The sequence below is a fragment of the Hemiscyllium ocellatum genome, chromosome 32 (genome assembly GCF_020745735.1).
Source record: "Hemiscyllium ocellatum isolate sHemOce1 chromosome 32, sHemOce1.pat.X.cur, whole genome shotgun sequence".
Lineage (NCBI taxonomy): Eukaryota > Metazoa > Chordata > Chondrichthyes > Orectolobiformes > Hemiscylliidae > Hemiscyllium > Hemiscyllium ocellatum.
The window spans coordinates 47,336,315-47,362,901 of record NC_083432.1 but is presented as its reverse complement, the minus strand read 5'-3'; the positions used below and the strand labels follow the sequence as shown (position 1 = coordinate 47,362,901).

Here is a 26,587-nt window from a genome sequence, read left to right as displayed (position 1 = left end):
CTGAAGTCCATATAGATCACATCTACCGCTCTGCCCTCATCAATGTTGTTACTTCTTAAAAAAAATTAATCAAGTTTGTGAGACATGATTTCCCACGCACAAAGCCATGTTGACTATCCCTAATCAGATCTTGCCTTTCCAAATACGTGTACACCCTAATAGTGAAGTGGTAAGTTTTGACCAGCATGGTTTCAATGGGTCCTTCAAATGCCTTTTTCTGTACAGTCCACCTCTATGACTCCTCTCTAATGCTTGAGGGGGAAATGCAATTCCCTGGTTACTCCAGTTGTCACTTTGTTTCCAGACTCTGGATGCCAAAGATTTCCTTTGAACCGAGAGCACAACTTCACTCATTAATATGACAACTTTCAGTAGCCCTCCACATCCCCGCCCTCGCTGCCTCTCCCCGGCTTGACAGCCGGGAAACCCCACCCCTACCGCCAAAAGGGGCGGGGCTGTGGTACAATACCGAAGGTTTATTGGTCTATAAAGACATCAATCGGCACTATCCCCACCGTCACTTCCGCTAGCTGGCTGGGTTGACGCGCTATAAAAGGCTGCCCGGTTGTCAGGACGCCATTTTGTCAGCTGTGGGTTGTTTGGTTTAGTTGTGGGTTGGTTGCTAAAAGTTTGTCTTTATTTCCATTGGGTTTGGAAAACATAATTTTTTGTTGGTTTTGTTTGTATTTTCGTGTGTGTGTTCCCTTTGTTTGCGTTTGTTAAAATGAGTGACACGGAAGACTTGACTGATGAGGAGAGGGTGAGTAGAAATGGTGCAATGAAGAGTCTAGGTTTGCAGCGCAGCCGCTTGAGGGTTTCACGTTCTAGGGTTTCTTTGATCTCTTAAAATCATATCCGTAAATAATTCCTATTTTATTCCAGACAAGGCCCTAGGTGTGAAGTAGGTTTATTGTCATTGCATGACTAAGGAGGCGCATATCTTAAAAATTGCTGTATACTTGCTTAATTTTAAGAAGATGAATTAGCCTTTTTTCTAAAACAAAGTTCATCTCTTCCCCCAATCCTCACTCTCTTTCGCTGTAATGTTTTATTTCTAGTCTCAAATGAAAGCAGACGGTAGGTTTATTTATTATTGTCAGCCATCTTTGCAAGGTGCCTTTAATTCTGCTTTCAAGGCACCAACTTCTGTAATTTTTAGTTCCTGAGAAAGATTTTTTGAAGTTTTTTGCAGTTTCCAGTGCTTGGAGTTTAGGAACTCAGCTTGATGTTTGTCATTGCTGCCTTCCTGATGGCTAGTTTGCTATTACTGTATTTGATTTAGAGTACAGATTTACATTGAGTTAGCTGATGTCAGTTAGGAGTTGGGTCACCCAAATTGGCCAAGGTACCCCAGCCCTGAGGAAGGATTATAACTGAAATATTGACTTCTCCACCTTCTGATATTGCCAGGCTTGCTGTGTTCTTTCAGCCTCCTTGTCTACCTTGGTGGTAGATGTAGGTGTGAGAACAGAAAGCTAGAGTCTGATTTGATCCTGATGCCTGTCCAGTCACCCTGTTAGAAAGTGCAGATACGTGACTATTGAGTGAATTTAATTGATTTCACTGAATGCACTGCTTTTCAAGTAGTGTTGTGATTGTTTACTGTTCCCTTTGTCATGTCATATTTTCTAGTGACACATTTGTGAAAGAGTGTATTGTAGTTGTCTGTAATTCCCAGTAAAATGATATTTGGAGCTAATCCTTGTTTGAAATTATGGTTCTGTTATGGCTGTTTGGATAGGCTGTCAAGTGTTGCATTTCTGAGGCTCCTATTGTAACACACTTTTAGTTTATTTTCTGGTTTGATTTGGAAAATTCTCAGCAGATGTACTAACTGAGTGAACCACTGTCAGTCATACGTCCATTTATTGAAAGTTGGTTTGTTAGCATTGCCCTCAATTAAATAAGTCATAGCAATTATAAAAAAGTCTCGCAAGGTGATGCATCTTGTGATTTCTTTTCACGCTACAGGGTGTTAAAAAAGGGCTATATGGAGTAAAATATGTAGCCCAACATTTCTAGCATAACTATTTTGTTTCCTCCCCTGTGCTTTTCTCAGTATATCATATTTAGGACTTCTAATTTTAAAATATTAAGATCAGTGATACATAATAGTGTAATATGCATATGCTATAGATGGCAAATTGTAGTTTATTACACTGCCATGTCGAGGACAGTGACTTATTTCATTGTTTCATGTTTGCTGCTTAAAAGTATTAAGGGAAATCTGCAAATGTGATTCTAAACCCTGCAGACCTGAAGTGACCTAGACCTGGTCAGTTCTTTAAGTTAGCAATGAAGGAATTACAATTGGTACAATAGTCCTTGCTCCTGCCTGCCACCCAGCAACTGCTACTGGAAATGCACACATCCACTGAATGAGAGATCTCCTTTTTTAGGAGAGTGACACTTTACAGTGAAAATAAAAATATTTTTAAAAACATTTCTAATTTTTGTTTCATGAATTATGTTGCTAATAAGGTCAACGATTTGTGCCTGTCCCTATTTGCCTTTGCAAAAAAATGGTGAGCTGCATTCTTGTACCATGGAACAGAATAGTTAAAAATGTTAAGGAGGAAACTACCAACTGGGATCCCAGCCCAAGAACCAATTATAGGACCAAGTTTGTGATGTGCTTTCACAGCACAGATGTTGGATTAAAATTGTTTTGTTTACTTTTGTACTTCAAATTTAATGAACAATTGAAAAAAAATTAAACATTTCTAATCAAAACCAATTTGCAATGAAAATAAAGTAGCAGACATGTCATGAAACAGATGTAAAAAATACATACGTATACCCTTAAATAATGTTAGATGACATTCTGTAGGGTAATGGAATGAGTTAGAAGTTCCAAATTTTATTCCCTAATACTTGTCCGTATGCTCAATCTTGTGATATTGAGCTATCTAAGAGAATGATCATGTGATTCCTATTCTAGATTCTGAAAATTTATCAACATGAAATACTAATCTCACATGTGCCATGGATGGCATTTCCTGTTTCCTTTTTGAATTCTAACCTCCCAAATATCAATGGTACATTAGTACTTCAAAAAGGGTTAGTTGGTCTTATTTGAACAAAAAGTCTATTTAGTTTATCTCTGGCAGCCATAATCTTTTTGCCTAAACTTATCGCGGTCTTTCTGGCTTGGTACCACCAGTTAGTGTTAACTTCCACTGAGTCATCATCGAGTGAACTGCCATATCTTAATCCATTTAGCTGGTGCAGTCAACTGTTTTAGTTGTTCAACATTTTTATTCTTTCAAACCAATTTATAGGGTCCAACAATGCTTGTATAGGCCTTAGAGAAGGAATTTTATTATTTTATAATGTATGCTGGATCAAAGCATTGAGGAAGAATGTGCAGTTTTTGGAGGGGTTCCAGAGGAAGTTTACAAGCATGATCATGGGGATGAGCTTGTCTTATAAGGAATGGTTGAGGGCTCTGGGTCTGTACTCAGCGGAGTTTAGAAGGATGAGATCAGTTTTTCACTGAAACTCTCTCAAAATACTGGGAGGCCTTGATAAAGTGGAAATGATGTTTTCACTAATAAAAATCAAGACCAAGAACACAGCCTCAGTAAAGACACAACCTTTTAGTCCTGAGATGAGAGGAATTTCTTCAGCCATTGGTGAATCTGTGGAACTCGTGGCCTGCAAAGCTTTTTGTGGCAAATGTGTACTTAAGACAAACATATAGTTTCTTGTTTAGTAATTGAATCAAAGGTTACAGGGAGAAGGCAGAAGAATGGGGTTAAGAAACATATTGGCCAGAATTGTATGGCAGAGCGCACATAGTGGGCTGAATAGCCTAATTTTGCTCCTATATCTATATAGTTAGGGAGTTCACGGTATATGTATGCATTGTATGTAGCTAGCTCAGATCTTCAGTGTTTTGTGCAAACATTTCCAGGAAAGCATCTTTGCTTTCAATGAAGAGCTATTGCAATCCAGATAGCTTGGATAGAATGAAAGTAACCATAAAAATAGATGTTTAACTTGTGTGAAATCTGCAATCTTAGATTACCATGCGCCTGCTGACCTTGTCCTTTTAGGTGGTAGATGGATATTGGAAGTTGCTGCCTCAGGAGTTTTGGTGAGTTGCTGCATAGATGGTTCATACTGTAGCTACCGTGTGCCTGGGGTGAAGGGAGTGTGTTGAACATGGTGCATTGTGCTCATCAACATAACCCTTAATTTAACAAGCAATTGAATTTTGACATCCATCAAGAGTCTCAGCTTTGAGGGAAGCTATCATGAGAATTTACTAGTGATATTTTTGAGAACTAAAGCACCTTCAATCTCTGAATGATGTGCTTAGAAATTTTGCCATTAAAGTCAACTATGTATGTTTCAAGTGTGTTTTCACATGATTGAAATTTCAAAATCTGAGAATGTTAATGTTCCAGTTTTAAGCACTTAGGTGGCATTTCCTGAACTGTTGTTTCTCAGGAAGCTATTAAGGATAATCTGTAGATTTTAGGCCTTTTTAAAAATTAAGTTGATTTCAGATTATAATAATTATATTTCAAATGAACAAGATGGGTATCTGTATACATCCCTGAAATGTAGTTATCATTACATAAGATCTAACAAAATTAATCATAAATGTTAGAATGTTCACCCTATGCTGAGGTGCCTAAACTACAGGTTTACAAAGCCTGGATGGACCATGATTGGAGTACATCATACTTGGAGAGATGTATTGGTCTTCAAGCAATGGAGCAAGAATGTAACTGGCTTAAATTTTGAAAAGCGCTAACATCAATCAGGCTTAAATTCGGAAATATAGGTTACAGGGTGATTTGATTCAAATTAAGATTTTTAAAGGCATTGATAGAGTTGATAGCAAGAAATATGTTATGCTGAGAGTCTAGGATAAGTGAATATAACCTTGAAATGAATGTCACACTTTAAGAGACCTTAAATAATATTTTCATCAAAGGTTGCAGAAGTGTGAAACATCCTCCCGTAAACTGTAGATACGTACATCCCATAGATATAGTTTAAATAATAATTGAAATCCAAGGTGGATACATTATTGATAGCCAAGGGTTTTATGGGATGAGAAACCAAAGCAATTAAGATATAGGTGAGCCTTAATCTTTGAACAGCAGAATAGTCCTTTGACTTATCTACTTCTGTCCCTGTATAAATGCATTTTGATTTATTGAACGTTGGGACTGGAGAGGCAAGACCTGGGACTGAAGCAGCGCTGAATAGAAATTATTATTGAAGTGCAGAGCTCTCTGTGAAATTGAAAAAAAGACCAACTGACATAATCACCATCATGTTAAATGATTTTGGCATGGTTTCATAGTCATGAATGTCTACTGTGTATATTAACTCTTCTTGCATTGTTTTAGGTTTTACTTCTGGACTGTACCATTGAATCATATGAAAGAATGTAAAAGCTTGTTCCGAAGATAACCTATCTAATAGCATTACCAATCTTCCAAAGCCCTTATTGATTTTTGAGAGATTCTAGTGTGAGAGAACACGGAGATTGATACACTAACAAAAATGCTATTCAAAAACACTAGTCAAATCCTAAACTTTTTTGTCAAGAAACAGTTTTGTAATAACCAATTATTTACACCTAAGTTATGCTGCTTATTTTTTCTTAAAGGAGCCAGTTAATTTATCCCACTAAGTCAGGTGCCTCATTAACGGAGTGAATTAATTAACTTTTGACAATTGTACAAAGTCTGAACAAACTCTCACTGAATAACCAAATGTCAGTCTAAAATAATAATTAGTGCTTAAAAGTAAACATTTTAAGTATATACGTAGTAGTTGATAAAGGAGAGGTTGCAAAGACAGTTCACTTATCTCACAGTAAATCAGTATTAACTGCTTTCCGATTAGGAAGTTGTGATTAGTGCTTAAGTTTGTTAGAAATCGGAGAAATGCATTTTGGTTTCGACTCATTAGCTGGCAAAGTTAGAGCATTAAATAGCAAGTCTAATGACTAGATTATAAAATCTGGCTGTTGTGGTTGCAATCTCATTAAGCTGTAGTTCATGAAGTGGTGACTACTTTTTTATGGGGAGTACAAAGTTAAAAACCATACAACCACCTGATGAAGGAGCAGCGCTCTGAAAGCTAGTGCTTCCAATTAAACCTGTTGGACTTAAAACCTGGTGTTGTGATTAACTTTGTACACCCCAGTCCAACACCAGCATCTCCAAATCATTTTTGAGATAGTGTTAGCCTCTTGAACAAAGTTAATCATGACACCCCCCATCTTAACGTGACCAGCCATTTCTTCTGGATTCTCTGCTCCTGGACAGATTCACTGGTGCTGGTACCTGGTTTTGGCTTTTTTGGTTTGACTTTGAAACCTGGATGTCTTGATGGTATGTGATTGTATTTAGCTGACAACTTAAAAATCTTACCTTCCTGGGATCTTTTTCTGGAGATGCTATTTTGGATTTTACAGATCACTTTCTGCATATACCAGGCAGAGAATCTGTACGCCTAACACAGACAATTTGACTTAACCTAACAATCGCTGTAGTGTCAAAACACCAACTTTGCAGAGAAATGTTCATTCTAATAAGCAGTGATATTTTTGAGTTTGGCCCTCTGGTGTTACTTTCCTCAGCCTTGGTGACTTCCAAATCAAAAAACACCAGAATCTAACAATGCTAGATCAGTCATTTCAGTCGCCACCACCCCCCTCCCCTCCCCACCAAACCAGAGTCCTTTCTCGCAAAAGGATTAAATATGGGTTCAAAAGAGGCATTGTTTCTGCACCCCACCCCTCAGCTGTTTTAGCATTAGCATTTTTTTCCTAAAATCACTGACTATTAACTCTAAGAGCACTTGCAAGATTGTTAGAATTTCTCTTATAGTTGCATGATTGACTTTGGTGCCACTGTTTCTAATTGATCCATGTAGAACTGCTGTCCTAATGCTAAAGTGTTGTCCTATTTTAAATTACCCATGTTTTAGTTTGAGAAATTGTGACAATGCAGAGATTTGTGATTATTAAAATCATGAACATTACAGAGTGAGAAGTCCTTGGGACTTGTAATACAGAATAATACAGAAAAAGAGAATGCCAATTTCTATAGTCCCCTGCGCTGTCCTTGGTTCCCAATCAGTTTGTGTACATAATGGGAAGTAAAAGCTGGTTTAGTCCATTGTATTTTTTCTGTTATTTTCCTTTGTGCTCATTTGGTTTGAGGCAGGGATGTTAGTATAGGGAAATAAAACAATTTTCTCATAGTCACTCAAACAGCTTTTACTTTACAACTGTAGCGGTGTTGCAGAATGATTTTGCTTTGTCCTGGCAGTGAAATTATAATGTACATTGAAGTAAAATTTGACCAAGACTCCTATGTGAAACAGTGCTACAGTTGTAGTATAAGTGCAGTTTTGACCTCAATAAGAGTTTGAATCTAAAAAAAATGTTGGAATGATTTAATTTCATAGAGGCCCTTAAAGCAGTAAGAGGAGGAGGCTACTAACATATCAGCTAGATGTTGAAATTAATCCTACATCAAATTAAAGGATAGTGTGATCATGTTATCCACTTGTAATGTATTCTGTAGGGTATTAGAACCTGTGGAAATAAAATGGATGATCAGTATGGTTCCTTAAATTTTTAGTTGCAGTGCTTCTTAAACAAAAGGTGTACTACACAGCTTTTGTTAAAGCAGCAAATTACTTCACTAGAGTGCTTCATTTTGTCATGAGCCAAAAAACATCCATACTATCCCTGATTTCTAGAAAATAAAAGTTAATTTGCTTATCCTTAGCCTAATAAACAATTCAAAAACCAAAATCCCAAAATGGATGGAGCAAGTTTAATGGGAAATTAAGATTTACACGTTTTAATCTGAACCCATATACCTCATCATGCTGAATATTCTTTTTCCATTAAGGTTAATATACATGAAGAAGGTGGAATAATGGAAGATAATCAAGATAATGACTATACACACAAGTATTGCAGATCAGTCAAATAAATTTGAAGCTGAAATGAGAGCGAAGAATGGTCAGATAGAAGAGCATGCATGGTGTAAGGCATTAAGTGGTTTGGAAGGTGAAGAATACTCGGTGTGAGAAAACTGAAAAATGAAGAATGAAGAAAAGAAAAAAAGTAAAAGCAAGTGAAGTAAATTTAAAAGAAGGTGTCTGGAGAAAAGATACCTAGGCCAAGTAATGTATATAGTCTATTTGTGTCTGTATGCTACAGTTGTAGTATAAATTGCATGCTAAAATTAATAATCAGATGGATTTGTAGAAAAAAAATGGTACAAATGATTTTAGGGAAATTTTAACATTCTAGCTAGGTTAATTGGGGTTTGGTTTATTAGGGAGGTGGTTGAGGAGAAATTAAGTGTTGTAGTTGAGAATAAGATATTTGCCTGATTAGGCTGGAGTTGGAGTTTTACATGTTTTCTGCATGCTAATGAAATGTTCCAATGCTGTAGAATGGGAGGTCAACATCACGATCACGGAGCAGGAGTACAGCTGAACGTGCCAAGTCCAGAAGTCGATCTGAGTCTCGTTCTATATCAAGGGCATCAAACCTGTCAGGATCACGGACATCATTCTCTAGATCACGATCAAGGTCCAGGTCGCGGTGAGTGAAAGTGCAACAGAAGTACTTGTATACCTTTTAAGTGTGTATAATGAAAATTTCTGAATTAGTGTGAAGTTTACAATCTTAGAATTTGCATGTCTTTTAATTCAGTCTGTCATCTATCCAGGTGTAATGTTAAGCCTATATTTTTGCTACTGACCTTGTAAATGGCAGAATACACAGCAAGTTGACTATCACACTGGACAAATGGACTAGGGAATAAGGCACTTCCTGAGATTGAAATTGGCAAAGGCTGTGTATGGTATTCTGCAAGGAATTTTGTTTCACTGTGTGGTTCATGTGTGGGATGAACTTCTAGAGGAAGTGCTGGATGTAGGTACAGTTACAATGTTAAAAGACATTTAGAAATGTACATGAGTAAGAAATGTTTGGAGGAATATGGGCCAATCGCAAGCAGTGGAACTGATTTAATTTGGAATTGTGGTTGGCATGCACTGTTTGGACCAAAGGATCTATTTGTTTGCTATATGATTCTAATCGTGGGAGAACGATTCATAATTCATATATACTATTTGAACTCTTAATACAACTTAATTTCTGGGTGACTTCAAATAACAGGGTAATGTGGATTAGTCTTACCTCGCTCCTTTCTTCCTCCACCTACCAAAGGAATGTCTTCACAACAAAATAGTGTTCAAGGTAGTCGACAAAAAACAGGAAGTAGGCAAAATTGGCCATGAGCCTGATCTTCTACCTAAGCTACACCAATCCCCACTTCATACAAATCCCTAGATTTCCATAGTATACAAAAATATCTAATCTCCAACTTGAATATACTCTTGCAATCTGTGGTAGAGAGTGTCAAAAGTATTGAATCCTCTTGGATGGCAATTTCTTATCCGAGCCCAAGGGTGGGCAGCCTCATAATAAGATTTTAAACAAGTTATTTACTCCTCAGCAGTGGGAAACATCATACTTGCATCTCCCTTTTCAAACCATTTAAGAATTTTGTATGCATCAATTGGGTTTATCTACTCTGCCATTCAATTGAGTTGAGGCTGGAATTTAAACTTAGATCTGTGAGCAAATGCTGCTGTCACCAATTTTCTCCACTCAAGTTTATTTTCATTAAAATATGATATTTAAGAATTTAAATCTTTAATGTAATTTAGTGTTCATTCATTTTCTTACACCCTTGATTTTATATTCAATTGACATTTTTAATGTTTCAAATGTTGATTAGCTCTTTCCCTTGCCATTCTTTAGAAGGTGTTGACATTGCATTGGTCTAGATGACTAAGGTAAACATCCTTCCAATATCTTTCTGATAGTTGACATTCGGCACGTGAACCTGAAGTCTGAGTCCCATCGGATATATCTGCCTGATGCTGTCCTCAGGTGACATGCAAATTAGTTTTCTTCATGATCAAAACCGGAGGGCAATTGTTGCACAATTACTGTTGCTCCACATTGAATCAGTTAACTTAGCTCAGGTTCAAAACTGGAATCTTGTCCATTTAATTCAATTGCACATATAGAAGCTGTCTGGCATTAGAAGAAAAACTGTTCTTAATCACTTTAAAGCCACCAATCTTGTTAATAACTTCCTTTCCAAGGCTTTCTTTTGATAACGTAATAAAAACAGCCTCTGTTTTAAATCTGATATTTAATTGTGTGAATTTTGATTCAAACTTAGTCTGTTGCAAATGCCTCCTGTTTAGGAACAGCGCTATGACTGTTTGTAGCTCCCAGACCACTAATTCACTATACTGAGACTTGCACAACACATTACACAGATTAATAAATAGTACTGCACAGAAATAACCCCAACCAATCAGTGATTGTGTTCCATTCGAGCCCCCATTTGACTTTCCTACTTAGCTTGACGTGAGATTGACGACCCTTGATGTCACGCCCTCATTTGACTAAGCATGGCACCGAGGAGATCTAGCAAAGCTGGAACCAATGAGATTCATTGGGAAAACCCTCCACTGTTCAGTCATATCTGGCATGGTTGTGGAAGGTGGTTGTGGTTGTTGGTCGGTCATCTCTGCTCCAGAGCAACTCTACAAGAGTTCCTCAGGATAGTGTCCGAGACCCAGTCAATTTCAGCTGCTTCATTATTATCCTTCCCTCTATTGTAAGGTCAAAAATGGGGATGTTCACTGAAGATTGTCTACTGTTCAGCACCAACATTCAGCTCAGGCACTGAACAGGAAACTTTCAAGCTCTGTAAATGCCAGGTAATGACTGTCTCCAAGAAGAGACCATTTTAACCATCACTCCTTGACCTTCAATGGCATTATCATCTTTGAATTCTTCACTATCAAGATGCTGCAAGTTACCATTATCAGAAACTGAAAACACTATATAAATTCATTGGCTAGAAGAGCACGTCAGAGGCTAAAAACACTGCAGCAAGTAATTCTCACCCCCCCCCCCCCCACAATAAGATTCATGAGACCCTATCAACCATGTGCAAGGCACATGATAGGAGTGTGTTGGAATGTTCCCCACTGGCCTGGAAGAGTGCAGTGCCAACAGTACTTCAACTTGACATCATTCAGGACATAGCCCACTTGATCACACCACATCCAAACTCACCAGCAGCAGTGAGTACTACAAGATGCAGTGCAGAAAATTTTGCCAAAGATCCTTAGACTGCATATTTAAAACTGACTGCTTCCATCTAAAAGGACATGGGCACAATACATGGAAAGGTAAAAAATGAGGTCTGCAGATGCTGGAGATCACAGCTGAAAATGTGTTGCTGGTTAAAGCACAGCAGGTTAGGCAGCATCCAAGGAATAGGAAATTTGACGTTTCGGACATAAGCCCTTCATCAGGAATCGACGTTTCGGATGAAGGGCTTATGTCCGAAATGTCGAATTTCCTATTCCTTGGATGCTGCTTAACCTGCTGTGCTTTAACCAGCAACACATTTTCAACAATACATGGAAACACCGCTACCTGAAAGTTCCCCTCTAAGACACTTGCTGTCCTAACTTGGAAATATATTGGCTTTTCCTTCACTTTACTGATTGCTGTTAAGGAGGGAATTCCAGGATTTTCAATGTGGATCCACCTATGGTACACAGCAACAGTTCAAGACTGCTCAATACCACCTCAGGGGCATCTAGGGGCAGGAGATAAATGCTGGTCAGCCAGATATGCCCAAATAAAATCTCTTGCTCCCTGGTCTGAGTTTCCCGATAAATGCTTCTGTATTATTTGCCTAAACTGCAATCTGGTGATGAGTTGCACATTCTCTCTAAACCTAGTATGTTCCTTGCTCGGTGCTGCATTACTTGTAGGGGCTAGATTAGAGTGGTGCTGGAAAAGCACTGCAGGTCAGATGCTGCCTGCTGTGCTTTTCCAGTACCACTCTAATCTAGACTGATTTCCAGCATCTGCAGTCCTCACTTTTACCTAGCTGCATTACTTGTAGACTTATGTTGTAAGCTAATGAGGGGAACTCTTCAACCTCATTCTAGTTTACAATCACAAGCTGTCTGTGAAAATGAGATCTATTCTTGCATTTAAAGTAAGAATTGCATTAATATAGTGTCTTGCATGCAGCCTTGTTACTTTAATGCACTGTGTAGCCAATGCACTATCCTTAAGTGTAGTCACTACTGTAATGTAGGAAATAAATGTTAATCCATTATATAAGCAACTCTAATAGGACATCTATTATTTTAACAGGTCATGCTCTCGACGTCGCTCCAAGTACTATTCACGATCTCGATCTCACACTCGGTCCTACAGGAGGAGGCACAGGAGCCGATCCTACTCACCTGTGTACAGACGGCGGCGAAGCAACAGTCATTCTCCCATATCAAGAAGACGACGTCATATTGGAAACAGGGTCAGTATATATTGTCACTGTTTTTAACAATCTGTAAAGTGTAAATTGCAGGAAAGTTGTTTAGAAATTCATTTCTCAACCGATAAACATGGATCTTGAGTGCTGCATCATTGTCTCTCAGCAACACAATTGTACAGGAGCAGGTTACAACAATATATTGAAGTAGGTTAGCAATTCAAGATCTCATGTAACTGTGGTCCTAACTATGTAGTTTGGATCTCCAACAGTAAGAGAAATTCATTAGATCGCCTATCAATCAGGCTATATCTTGAGTCAGCTATAGGAGAAAATGTGGTCCCAGATCACTTATTCCTTAAGTCTCTACTTATACCTTCTTTTAAGGAAAGACATAAGATACAAATTTTGACTTGTGGAGCCATGACCAGAACTAGGGCTGTATACTCAGTGACCAGTCAGTGCCATGAAAGACGTGCAGCAAACCGCACTCCTTGGCAATTTAAATGTCTTTCATCTAGCTTTCTGCTGTAGTGCAAGACCTTTGACTTGGTTGGATATATATATTTAGTGCTGTTTTGCTTTGAGACTTTCATATGATTGTATTTTGCTGTTTAGTTCTCATTTTATAAAGCCAATTTACACCATTTGTAGACTCTGACCTTAATGAATGGGACAGAAGCCTCTTTTTAATGTCTTCTAATGTTGATTCACCACAGATTACTGGTAGGTGCACAAAGAGGGAGGGAGGTCAGTGAATTGTGATTCAAAACTCAAATTTGTGGCAAGGATTGTGCATAGCCTTCCAAAGTTCCTAAAACTGAATTACTGGAATGAATGTTGGTATCCTTATTAGACCACTTGAGTAATGTGGCAAATACTTACTGATGTCTGATAGTAGAACATTGCTCCAGCAAGCACATTTCCTTTAGAAGCTGTAAGAATTGCAGGAGACTGAAAGAGGGAATTCCTTGCTTTTTCTATAGTGTTGTAAAACAGACTTAGGGGTTCCGGTACATAATTCGTTGAGATTTGTCATAGACAGAGTGGTTAAGGTGTTTAGCACACTTGCTTGCATTGCTCGGGGGGGGGGGGGGGAAGAGAGAGAGTGAGAATTTGGGGGAGGGGTGCTAGGAATACGATAGATGGAAGGAGGTGAGGGTGATACGCTAGAGAGGGGGTGAGGGCGGAGAGGTCGGGAAGAAGATTGCAGGTCAAGAGAGCGGTGCTGAATCTGGGGGTTGCAACTGAAATAAGGTGGGGGAAGGGGAAATGAGGAAGCTGGAGAAATCTACATTCATTCCGTGTGGTTGGAGGGTTCCTAGGCGGAAGATGAGGTGCTCTTCCTCCAGGCATCGTGTGGCATGGGGCTGGTGATGGAGGCGGCCAAGGACCTGCATGTCCTTGGCGGAGTGGGAGGGGGAGTTAGTGTTCAGCCACGGGGCGGTTGGGTTGGTTGGTGCGGGTGTCCCAGAGGTGTTCCCTGAAACATTCCGCAAGTGGAGGAGACCACATCGGGTGCAGCGGATACAGTAAATGATGTGTGTGGAGGTGCAGGTGAATTTGTGACGGATATGGAAGGATCCATTGGGGCCTTGGAGGGAAGTGAGGGGGGAGGTGTGGGCGCAAGTTTTGCACTTGCAGTTGCAGGGGAAGGTGCCGGGAGGTTGGGTTGGTGGGGGGTGTGGACCTGACGAGGGACTCACGGAGGGATTGGTCTCTCCGGAACGCTGATAGGGGAGGGGAGGGAAATATATCCCTGGTGGTGGGGTCTGTTTGGAGGTGGTAGAAATGACAGAGGATGACACGATGTATCCGGAGGTTGGTGGGGTGGAAGGTGAGGACCAGAGGGGTTCTGTCCTGGTGACGATTGGAGGGGCGGGGTTCAAGGGCAGAGGTGCAGAAAGTGGAGGAGATTCGGTGGAGAGCATCGTCGACCACGTCAGAGGGGAAATTGCAGTCTTTGAAGAAGGAGGCCATTTGGGCTGTTCGGTATTGGAGTTGGTCCTCCTGGGAGCAGATGCGGTGGAGGTGAAGGAATTGTGAATATGGGATGGCATTTTTACAGGGGGTAGGGTGGGAGGAGGTGTAATCTAGGTAACTGGGAGTCAGTCGGTTTGTAGTAAATGTCTGTTGAGTCGGTCGCCTGAAATAGAAATGGAGAGGTTTAGGAAGGGGAGAGAGGAGTCTGAGACGGTCCAGGTAAATTTGAGGTCAGGGTGGAAGGTGTTAAAGTGAATGAACTGTTCAACCTCCTCGTGGGAGCACGAAGTAGCGCCAATACAATCATCGATGTAGCAGAAGAAAAGTGGGGAATGGTGCCAGTGTAGCTGCAGAAGATGGACTGTTCCACATATCTGAAGAGGCAGGCATAGCTGGGGCCCATGGCTACTCCTTTGGTTTGGGAAGTGGAAGGATTGGAAGGAGAAGTTGAGTGAGGAGTGGTTCAGTCAGTCGAAGGAGGGTGTCACTGGAAGGGTACTGGTTGGGTTGGCGGGAGAGGAAGAAGCGGAGGGCTTGGAGGCCTTTGTGATGGCGGATGGAAGTGTATAGGGACTGGATGTCCATCGTGAAGATAAGGTGTATGGGGCTGGGGAAGTGAAAATCATGGAGGAGGTAGAGGGTGTGGGTGGTGTCCCGAAAGTAGGTGGGGAGTTCTTGGACTAAGGGTGACAGCACAGTGTCGAGATATGCAGAGATGAGTTCGGATAGGCTGGGACCTTTTTCACTTGAGCTTTGAAAATGAGAGGTGTCCTTTTAGAGGTTTATAAAATCAATAGGGGCATAGATAAGGGGAATAACAAAGGCCTTTCCCTAAGATTTGGGGGTGGGGGAGTTCAAAACTAGGGGCCTTTTTTTAAGGTGAATAGAACAAGATTTTAAAAGGACATGAGCAGCATTTTATACAGTGGTAAGTGTGGAATGAACTGCCAGAGGAAGTGGTGGATGCAGGTAGTTACAACGTCCATAAGCCAATTTGGATGAACTCATGAATAGGAAAGGTTTGGAAGGATATGGGCCAACTGCAGGCAGGTGGGTCTAGTTTAGTTTGGGAGCAAGTTTAGATTGCCATGGTTGGACCAAAGGGTCTGTTTCTGTGCTGTATCACACTATTCAGCAACTGTAGGTTTATCAAACTTATTCTTGAGCTGTTCTTTTCACTGCTTTGATTTTATTCATGAGCAATAATTTTGATTCTGGTTTAAAATTTAAAACCAGCTTCTGAAAAGAGACAACCTGATATAATGGAAAACAAACTGCAACCCAGGTGGAAGGTGCTTTCTGTTAATTCTACCATTGTGTACGCAATGATACAGATTATATTTTGCGTCAGGTATCTAAATTCAACCTTAATGTTAATGTGCCAAATTGCTGATGAAACCAAAAGTCAGAGCCTCATTGTTCTGTAGGTGGCTTTGTAGCTGAAAGGAGACATGTGAATATCTCTCCAAGCTCGTATACATTTCATTATCCACAATTTCAGATGCATTTACAAAGAGGGAGCATTTTATATTTTAAATGTTAATGTCATTATTGTCCCATGAAATGAAATCTGAATGTTGATCTGTTGTGTTGGTTTCATTTCTAGAGCAATCCAAACCCTAATAATTGCCTAGGTGTGTTTGGCCTGAGTTTGTACACCACCGAACGGGAACTACGTGAAGTATTTTCCCGATATGGACCACTTGCTGGAATCAATGTTGTCTATGATCAACGGACAGGAAGATCAAGAGGATTTGCTTTTGTCTACTTTGAAAATGTTGAAGACTCTAAAGAAGTATGTTTGAATAACAGTCTGTGTACCCGTTAGGGGGAATCTGTTTTTGTTACCATTGTTCAGTCAGAAATAACAAATCGCTTTGCTGGCAATCCAATCTGACATGTAATTTCTGTCCTAAATGCAGTCCCAGCAGAAAGTTAAATATGTTGCCTTTCCCTTGGTTTTGCTGTGAATAGGATAGTTAAATCTAGTACGCAATTGATAACCTTGCAAGAGCAATAAATATCAAATCTACTGCTACAATTTGTTTACAACCTCGAGGTAAACCAACTTGTATATTTAACAATTAGTCAAAACTTCCTTTTCCTGTTTTTCTACTTTCCACAAATAATTTAACATAGGATAACATCAAGTAACTGGCACTCCAGTATATGGAAACCTTGCTGTGATGGAGATTAATTGGTAGCAGAACTATTTTTAAGAAGAAAAAATTTTAAGTATTCCACTTTTTCTGTCCTTTGCTTAAGACGTGCTTGAGGTGCATTTCCACTAGTGACTACAGTTCTTCACCCAAGTGACTTCTCCCTGTCTTAAACAGGAAGGATTTAGTTGGGTTATAGTGTGCCACAGCTGAACCTCAGTGGAACACTACTCCCTATAATTTGAGTCCTCTAGTACCCCACAGTTCTTTTTAAAGGTAGGTGCACACTTATGAACACATGTATCCTAAAGGGAACGTCGGTTGTGTGCAACCTATTTGTTGTGCAAATCAGTATATTAGATTGTTGTGTGGCCATAAACTCATCCAGCTTAATGGGAACTTTGACCTTCAGGCTAACTGTAGTGGTTCTGTCTGTGACAGAAGTGACTTTGAAATGATGTTACTCTTAATGGTAGTCTTGGTAATGTATTTAAGTTTGCTAATACAAATCTAGGTGGAAAAGTAAGCCATGGAGAGGACACATGCTGTAAAGAAGCTAAGTGGGTAGTGAGGTGGATAATGGATTATGATGTAGGGGAAGGGTGAGGTTATTCACTTTGGTTGTAATATGAAAGTGGGTTTTTTCTGAAGATATGAAACTTCTACATGATCAAAGAGACTTGGGTTACTCATGCAACTTATGCAGAAAGTTAATATTCAGCTACAGCAAGTAATTGGGAAGGTGAGGAATTAAGCCTATATAATTTGGTGCAGCGCTAAGTAATACCCCTGCCCAGCTGAACATAAGTTGTACAGCCACTTAGTCAAAAATTACTAAAGTTATTTATTCAGAACCTGTTTGGCATTAATAAACCACAGCTTTCCCTAACTAACCTCTTACTGTGTTTATAAAGGACTTGAGTTCCCTTTTGAATTTACTACTGATCTGTTGCCTTTTTTGTCCTTCCTTGAGATCTTTTGTTTACCTTCCGAGACATCCTAGTTCTCTTTTATTGACAGATCTTTCCAGCAGAAGACACAAGTTTCATTTCTGAAATAGACAATAAACGAAGAGCTAAAATAGGAAGTTGGGGATTGGTATCAGCAATGAAAGTGTGTTGGAGATATTTGAGACCAAACTTTAACAATCCACATTGGAAATTGATATGTTATTCATTTTCCAAGAAAAGAGGAGGAAAAATTGGAACTATAGACTAGTTTGCTTGGCAGTGATTGTTGGGAAAAGCTGGAATCTTCTGTTAATGTGAGGGTTAATTGAGGTAATCTTGGTAATGCATTTAGAAAAGCATAGTATGACTAAAACAAGTCAACATATTTTAACTAAAGGAAAATCCAGCTTGACAAACTTGAAGTTTTTTTCAGGTTGTAACAAGTGAAAAAGGGAAATCAATAGATGTAATGCACTTAGAATTTCAAAAGGCATTCATTAGGGTCCCGCAGAAGGTTAATAGGTAAGATGAAGGTTCATGGAGTTGGGGATGATACACTGGCAAGGATGGACAATTGTTTAGTGAACAAATAGTGTGGGCGTGAAATGTGCAAGATTCTAATGGAGTGTCACGGGGCAGAATGTGGTAGACATGGCACAAAAGCAGCTAAGAGGCAGATCATTTAGGACTGAGATGAGAAGAAATGTTTTTGTCCTAAGGGTTGTGAATCTTGGAAATTTTGACTTGTAGGATTATGCAGTCTCTATCACTAAATGCATTTAAGGGCAGGCTAGTCATGTTTGTGGTCTCTAATCATGGGAAATGGGGAGTGGGCAAAAAAGAGACGTTGAAACCCAAGATCAGCCAGTTTTATATTGAATGGCAGAGCATGCTGATTGGGCTGTATGATCTACTTTTTTTTTCTTTCTGTTAACCATGTATTAAGCTTCCTTTTATCTTATTTTGAATTCTGTCTTCAGTCTTTCAAGAAGATCTAGATGTGGTTGCCCTTTTCTACCTTTTGGAATGTGTCTCAGGAAAAATGGAAATGCAGAGCCTTGGCAGTCTGCCTTTAGTGAGGGGCTGAGAAGTATTCAACTTAAAAGGCACTTGGATGTCTTTGTTAACATGTTACTGAAAGTTTAATGTAGGTTAGCAATTAAGGCAATGGCATATTGGCTTTATTAAGAGGGTTTGAGTAAAGAAGATATCTTTAATTATAGAATCTGAGAGCCCATGCTTGGAGTATAGTGGGTAGTTTGGTCATAAGGAAAGATATAAATGCCATAGAGTGCAATGCAGGTTTATCAAACACTTTTTGGGATGGAGTATTCTTCTGAGAAAAGATTGTTACTTTTGACAGTTTATGTTAGGATAATTGAAGATCCTCTCTTCCTTAATTCAAACCACAGACTGCCTTTGGCCCTTCAACTACATCAGTGATGTTTGTCCTTTAGCGCCATGGTTGCTTCATGGAACAGTATATATCGATTTTAGAAAAAGAGATACTCATTTGAATGTGCAAAATTCTTCTAGGAATCAACAGGGTGGACATAGAAAGGATGCTTCCCTAGCTGGGAGATATGGAGCCAGAGATTGCAGTCTCAATACATTTTGAATTAAGATGAGAAATTTCTTCTCTGGATGATAGATCTATGAAGTCCTCTGTCTGTAGGGCAGTAGAGGTTCTGTTGGATTTGTTCAAGATTGAGACAGATTTCTATAAAAAAGCATCAAGGAATACTGGGATAGTGCAGGAAAATGATGATGAAGTAGAAATACATCATCTCATTGAATGGAGGTTTCAGCTTAAAGGGCTGAAGGCTTACGAGATTACATTTAATTATGTCTATTGTATGCCCACATCTTTTCAAAGGCTTCCATTATTCAGTTAGTTTTGCTTACTGATTTTTGGTTCCAAAATTGGCCCTTGACTGGTAAAAACTTACACTTGATTGCACAATGTATAACGCTAAATGTCCTAAACCTGATAGTAGAATCACTTTTCCAAATGTTATTCCATTCGTGTCCCACTTTATTCACCAAAGCTAGATCTGACACGGCTCCCTGAATTATTGGGCTTGAAATACAAGACCAAGAAGTTATTATGTATGCATTTAATAATTTCCTCTGTGCTCTTTATATTGTTACTTTTGGCAGTTTATATTAGGATAATTGAAGATTGTCTCGCTACTCAGTTATTACATCTTCCATAATTCAGTGACCAATATATCAAACAGCTTCTCTATTTCTTAAATCGAACCACAAACTGTCCTGCCTTTGGCCCTTCAGCTGTTTCAGTGATGTTTGTCCTCTTGTGTTGTGATTGGCAACACTACTACATGAAACAACCCCCCCCCCCCCCCCCCCCCAATCTTTTCAGAACTTTGAAGTCATAGACGTTAAGCCATATTTAAGCGAGGTCATAAATGGCAAAATCATTAGCATTGCCTAAATATGCCCAGATATAATTGGGGACATGCATTTAAGATGAGGGGGAAGTTCAAAGTATGCAAGGTGTGGAGAGATATAGACCAACAGTAGACAGAAGGGATTAGTTTAATTTAGTGTCATGTTCTGCAAACATCATGGGCCGAAGGGCTTGTTCCTGTGCTGTACTACTATGTTCTATGTTTACTGTTGAGTCAATTCCTGAAATTATGGTGAAACTCATTAAAAGGTGAATTTAAAATGCCGTACTTTGATTTTGAGCAATTTAATAAATTGAAAATTTTGCAGCATTGCACTCTTGCTGACCTAGGTGAGGAAACACTATAAGGTTTGTTTTAACATTAGGTTTAATAATACAAAGATGCTAAATGCAGGCACCCTAAAAGCAGCTTGTAGCAAGTTGGGTCTGTAATGTACAACAGCAGTCGGATTAGAGTAAGTACATTTTGAATGTCCAACCTTCATGAAATACTGAACACCGATTAAATAGGCTTTTATTCTCAAACTAAAAGCTGGGGTCTAACTATTTGTTGTAGCAGGTTCTACGTCTGTTACCTGCCTGGCCAAACAGGAAGGCCTAAAAATGGAGTGAAGTGCAAATGTTCCTCCATCGCGCATAGGTAAATGTTTAACCCTGTCGAGTTAATGCAACGGCCTGGAATATACTTCCCATTTAGGCAAAAACAGCCTTGCAAACGGGTTGTAAAGGATTTGAAATTGATGCGATTGGTCCAAGCTTTTAAATATTTGTCATAACCGTTGCAAATCTAGTACACGTGATCTCCGGAGCGAGAGTCTGATTGGATGGAGGGTCGCCTGGATTCTTGCAAAGTGGAGCTTTGATTGGATAGCGTGGCTGAATTTTATTTGTTAGTGGTGCGCGTGCAGCTCTTTGTAACCATTCCAGATCGCGGCGGATGCTTGGGCTGAGGTGGCATGGCTCGCCCTCTAGAGAGGACAAACAGCAAAGCACCGACCGAGCATCTCACAATAGCTAGATGGCTATCTGTTGCACATGTTGTGTCGATTGAGTTTTTCTGTAAGGTGTTGTCCAGTTCCCCTCGAGTCTTCGTGCTTTAAATTTCACAAATGAGCAGCAGTTGGCTTCATAAACCCCTAACCAAGTTTGGAATTTCTTAATATAAAATACAAATTGCACTTAGAGGTGATGGTCTGTGTGGGGTGGAGGGAGTGAAATGCGGCAATTTGCACTTCTGCAATAACGTGTAACTAATTTGCTGAGATTATCAATCTTTTTTTATAACCGGACAAAGATTAATCGTTTTCAAGCGAAGACAGGAAAGAAACAAGCGGAAACCGAAAAGCAAGTAGCTGACCATGTGGTTTTAGAGGAAAGCATTGAAAGGCGAGTTTTGGTTTTTTAAAAATCTGGTTCTGAAAGGGACCCAGATTTTCATAAAGTTACGTATATAGCAGGTCTTTTACTTTGATAAGGGACAAATAGGTGTGTTAAGATTTTGGTAGATTCACTTTTCAATGTCACCATCTTATTGGAAAATATTGATCGTGATATTTGATGTCAGAAGGAAATATCCACGTAAACAAAAAGTACTGTGGTTTATTTTTCTGGTGTCTGATTTTGGAACATTGATGTAGTTGGCAACATTTTCAGCATTTCCGTTTTTTTAACTCGTGTGGATAGATTGCTAAACTGTTTCAATCCAACTGATAGAAATCGAGGCTTCCATATCTAATCCGAAGTATATATTTAGATGACTGGATGACTTCTTATAAATGTGAGACCAGCATTTTAAAGTTCAAACTCAAAGAAAACCTTCTAATACAGTAGATAAAATGTAAATTTCCAGATTGGACTCGGCCTGCTGTACTGCTTGTTTTGCATAATTTGAAATTGCTTATTTTTGGAAGTAGAGGTAGACCTCCGTGATCAGCCCTTTTGTAATGTAAGTGGAATTTGAAACTCCAGCCTGGTTTGCATTATTTTTTGATGTGTAAACAATAAACTTTAAAGTTGTTGAATGTATTTTTTTCTCCCTCTTCTTCTCCACCCTCTCCCTTCATTTTTATGGGAAAGAGCAGTCTGATTTAATTAAACTGTTCGAGTAAATAAATGACCTTATTCTTAAACTTCCATTTTGTGAAGTCCCTTTGTGTCAATATAGTTCAGCAAATTTTATATTTTACAACTGGACTAGTAGTGAAACAAGTCTATTTTGTGTATAAAAAATATTATTTGGGCCATTGTAGCTCACGTAAGTTTGATAGCTTGCTAAAGTGAAATTATTTTACTTTTGCACTTCATCTATGCTTTAAACATTTTGCTTATTGTTCACCCTAACTGATTAGTAATATATTAGCTGCAGATCAGTTGCAGTCACTGCGCCCTATCTATACTACCACATGCAGCTGCAGTTCTCTGACGATAATTTCGAAGAATGTGGTGCTGAAAAGCACAGGTCAGGCAGTATCCGAGGAGCAGGAGAATCGACGTTTCTGGCATAAACCCTTCAGGAATGAAGATAATTTGCCAGTTCAGAATATCACTCCCAGTAGTTAAAATGCAAAATTAGAGATTCTACACACTATTGAATTGACTGCAAATAAATGTGTGAATTGGTCAGCCTGAGCATTTTTTAATTGGATGTGACAGCAGTGAAGTTAAGCCACGTGGGCATCAGTTTCAAGTATAGTACTAGGGAAAACATTTCACATGCACATTTATTTCTATTCATGTTGTCCTATGAACACATCATAATCCAAAGCTCAAGACAAATTATATTTGTGGAAGTTATAAATATTTCATTTAGTTGTTGGAATTTACATTTTTTGCAAGCCACAAACAATGGCACTCAGTTGCTTTTTTTCCCCCTTCAGGCAAAAGAACGTGCTAATGGAATGGAGCTTGATGGCCGCCGCATTAGGGTAGATTACTCCATTACAAAAAGACCCCACACTCCAACTCCAGGGATCTACATGGGCAGGCCAACAACGTGAGCTCAGTTTTTCATAAAATATATTTTTTGCACAGTACTTTTCTTCTTTTGCATTTATTGAATTGGGTATGTGCCCCCATTTTTTGACATTTTTCAGCAGTGTTGGTTCTTCTCATTACAATGACTATTACAGTGACCGATATGATGACCGGGATTACAGCTACAGGTAATGTTTGATTCATATTGAATTTGGTTATTTCATGGATATTACCACAAATTTTTAACTATTCTGACTGACCTTTCCACTGCATCCACCTAAATTCCCTTTTTCAGCTGATTCCCTTACCACCTTTAAAAATCTGTCTCTTTGCCAATACCTTTGACAGCAATCTCCCAACCCTTCTAATTAACTGTTCCATAGTACCCAACAATTTATCTCATCAGTAAAGATCCAAATTGAAAGTGCTGTTTATATGCACGTTCAAACAAATATTGATTTGAAGGGAATGTGGGAAATGGACTGCTATATTGTCCAACTGTCAATTATTTTTGACTTCTCTGTCTAGACTCTAATTCTCATGCTATTCTGCCCAATCTTCTATCCTCCATTCTCAGCAAATCAAAACTTATATGGGCAGCAGCGTTTAGAATTTAATCCTTTGCTACAATCCTGCTTTTTGTCCTTGTGCTTTCTACCATTCTTTAAAACTGTCCTCAAAGCTAACTCTTTGACCAAGCATTTTAGACATCTATACAATTATCTACCTCTGATTTGAACAAGTGGTGGTTATTGTACTTTAAAACATTAACCACATTCTTTACCCCACCCTGTACTTTAGAAATTGTCACTGAACTGTATTGCTTTTGATCTGCAATATCTCAATTTGAAAGTTTTCATACTTCATGGACTCTTCCTTTAGCTTTGAAATTCTGCTGGAACACTTGTTTGGTGTCTAATTCGTTCTCTTTTTCCCCACCATGAGAAGCGGTGTCTTTGGCTATGAGGCTCCACAATCCAGAAATTCCCATCCTGCAAATTCTTCCCTGTTTTGTTTAAATCCTCATGTAACAGCTCTTTTATCAATACTTTATGACCCCCTCCTAATTTCTCTTGGATTGGCTGCTGTTTTAGTTTGGTACAGTAGAATCTGGGCCTGAATCTGCATTAAAAGCAAGCATCTTATAAATGCAAGTTGAAGTTGCTCATGGTGGCTTATTCTTTCAAAAAGAACTTTAATGCAATATGATACCATGTATGTTGGTTTTAACCTTGTGATAATTAAGTGAACTTCTGGGTGCATGTTAAATTATGCACACAAACCTTCACACACCTTTGCACTATTTTAACTTGGAAATAAGTACTTAACTGCAATCAAATCAGGCCTGTGGATGTTCTTTGTAATTGCTGAATTATCCTGTATGAAAAACGTCACATGCACACCATTAAAGATCACTTTAGCATAATTGTATGCTGTAATTAATATCTTTAAACTTTTGAGCTAAAATGAATGTGGGTAGTTTTGTTTGAAGCTTTGCTGTCTTTCGCATTTGGTATGTGTGAAATTGTGTGCTGATCATAATTAAATTCCTAGCTGTATTTTGGGTTTCTTATGTTTGCATCTTTCCTAGGAAACGTTCTCCTTCACCCTATTACAGAAGATACAGATCTCGATCTCGTTCTTACACACCCCGTAAGTGTTGCTACCTATGCTTTCCTCCTACCTTAAGTTGTTTTCTAATCCACAAATTTTGATGTCATGTTTATTTTCTTTTTGCAGGTCGCTACTGATGGCACTTACCAAGTATTTCCTACCAGTTTAGGATGGATGGGAACTTTTTCAAACCTACAGGGAGTTTTTTAAACTGAAATGAGAATTATTGGGCATTGTAGTGCTTTTTTAAAACACTTTTTAATTATTTTAAGCAAAGCCCTATAATCCAAAGTAGTCTCTCGTTTTAAGATTTAGTTTTCTGATGCCTCACTGAATTGTTTTGCTTTCATGGTGAGTGGGAGTCTGTCTTTTTAATGGGAGACCTACAGCAGTATTGTGTTGCGTTAAATGTTATTGCAGTCATATAATTTTTGGTACCTATGTACTTATTACTTTGGGATATTAAGCAAGGTGTCATGACTTTTTGTGCACGTTGTTTGATTTGGCATACTTTATAAGGAAAGATTCAGTTGTAAAGCTGCTTTATGGAAGAAGTAATGACATGCAATAAATGTCTTAGACACAGAATGTATGACCTGATTTCCTTATGCTGAATAGGTGGCTGTGGTGTTGCAGCTTGCTGAAAGTGCCAGTATGGCATTTCTGCAAGACAAAACTGTCTTGCGATCTTCATACCATTTGCTGTTTCAGTTGATCAACAATGGACAGAATGGAGAGGAGTTATCATAATGTGTTGAAATATTTTGTATAAATTTCAAATGTCTAATCCAAAAAGTCTGGCTGCACCTCCCCAACCCTTCACCGGTCTGTAGTTTTTGTCCCAAGTAGCTGAGTGCCTTAGATTGAGAAAGTCCCAGTGTAAATATCTTCATCTGTAGACTTGAGTTGGGGTGAAAATTTAAATAACTCTTAATGTCACTAGTTTAAAGGTTGTGGGGAAATGGGATGGGAAATCTGCAAAAGACTTTCCTCCTGTCTATCCAGCGTCCTCAGATGGAGTCTCTGGTGTTGAGGTTTGGGATGAAAGGAACCGGACTTGGATGAATTTGTAATTGCCCGCCTGTCAGTGGCAACCTGGGAAAGCATTAGGTATCCGTCATGGAGAAGGGAAAGAATTAGCAAGAGCTGCAAATGAAACTGCATGATTAAATGATTTCATAGTGTTGGAAAAGAATGGGAAAATTAAGCATTCATTTATTTAGACCTTAAATGTAAGAATCGAATGTTTTTGAGGCAAATGATTAGATTGGTGATATAGAAAAAAAAATTTTAAGGCTCCAACATTGCTTGCTTGAAAAGATATTTTAAAATTCTTAAGGTACTGTACATTACCTGTTAAGATGATTCCACTTTTGGAAGTATCCAAAATTTGACATCTCATTCATAAATCCAAGGAAGGAATTATGAAGCTGCTTGCTTCGTGGATAATATGTGAAACTTACTACCACAGAACAGTCAAGTGATCGGCTAAAGTACTTTTCAAAAGGGAGCTAGATAAGTATAAATGTGATATGGTAGGATGGGAAGCGTCATGTGAAGTATGAATGAATGCTGTAGACAGTTTAGATCAAATTGTTTTCATTTTGTAAATGTTTTTAAAAACTTGACATTCACTCTTGTGGATCTAATAAGAAAAAAACATTGAAAAGCATTAATTTGGCAACCCAAGTCCAATATTCTTTCAGATGTAATTGTCATTTTGTTTAGAATGCAAACTTTTAGTGTTAATGTTATCTGTCACCAACATGGCATGTGACATTTATAAGGTGATTGTTGACTTCTCTCCAAAAGAAGTCATAATGTGTATTACTTTACCTGTATGTGCTGATCTTTAAGACATGAAGATCAGATGAATTTATAGCATGTTTTGTTCTACAGTGCATTAAAAGTTTGGCTCAAGAAATCCACTGATACAAGCTACCCACTCAATAAGAGTCTGCAGCTTGGGAAAACTGAAAAGTATGATTTCATGAATGATTGAAGTGTATAATTGTTACTAATGTTTTTCACCTTTTTAAATAACCTATTTGTACTGTGCGATGAACAGATTCTTTACCAGAGTTCAAATTTCTT

The 26,587-nt window shown here is 38.7% G+C and overlaps 1 protein-coding gene across 3 annotated transcripts; it reads left to right on the top strand.

Moving 5' to 3' along the window:
- Positions 1-576: 576 nt before the first annotated feature.
- On the top strand, positions 577-25,823 carry LOC132830904 (transformer-2 protein homolog alpha-like). 3 transcript variants are annotated; one of them, XM_060848844.1, is made up of 8 exons: positions 577-760; positions 8,448-8,599; positions 12,266-12,428; positions 15,973-16,161; positions 22,783-22,898; positions 23,035-23,067; positions 24,471-24,532; positions 24,620-25,823. In XM_060848844.1, exons 1-8 carry the CDS (start codon positions 725-727, stop codon positions 24,628-24,630), a joined length of 762 nt encoding a protein of 253 aa, XP_060704827.1. In that variant the 5' UTR covers positions 577-724; the 3' UTR covers positions 24,631-25,823. The 3 variants fall into 3 exon arrangements, with proteins under 3 accessions (XP_060704827.1, XP_060704826.1, XP_060704825.1); XM_060848843.1 differs by having other exon boundaries at positions 578-760; positions 23,002-23,067; positions 24,620-25,822; XM_060848842.1 differs by having other exon boundaries at positions 578-760; positions 22,999-23,067; positions 24,620-25,822.
- The last annotated feature ends 764 nt before the right edge of the window (positions 25,824-26,587 follow it).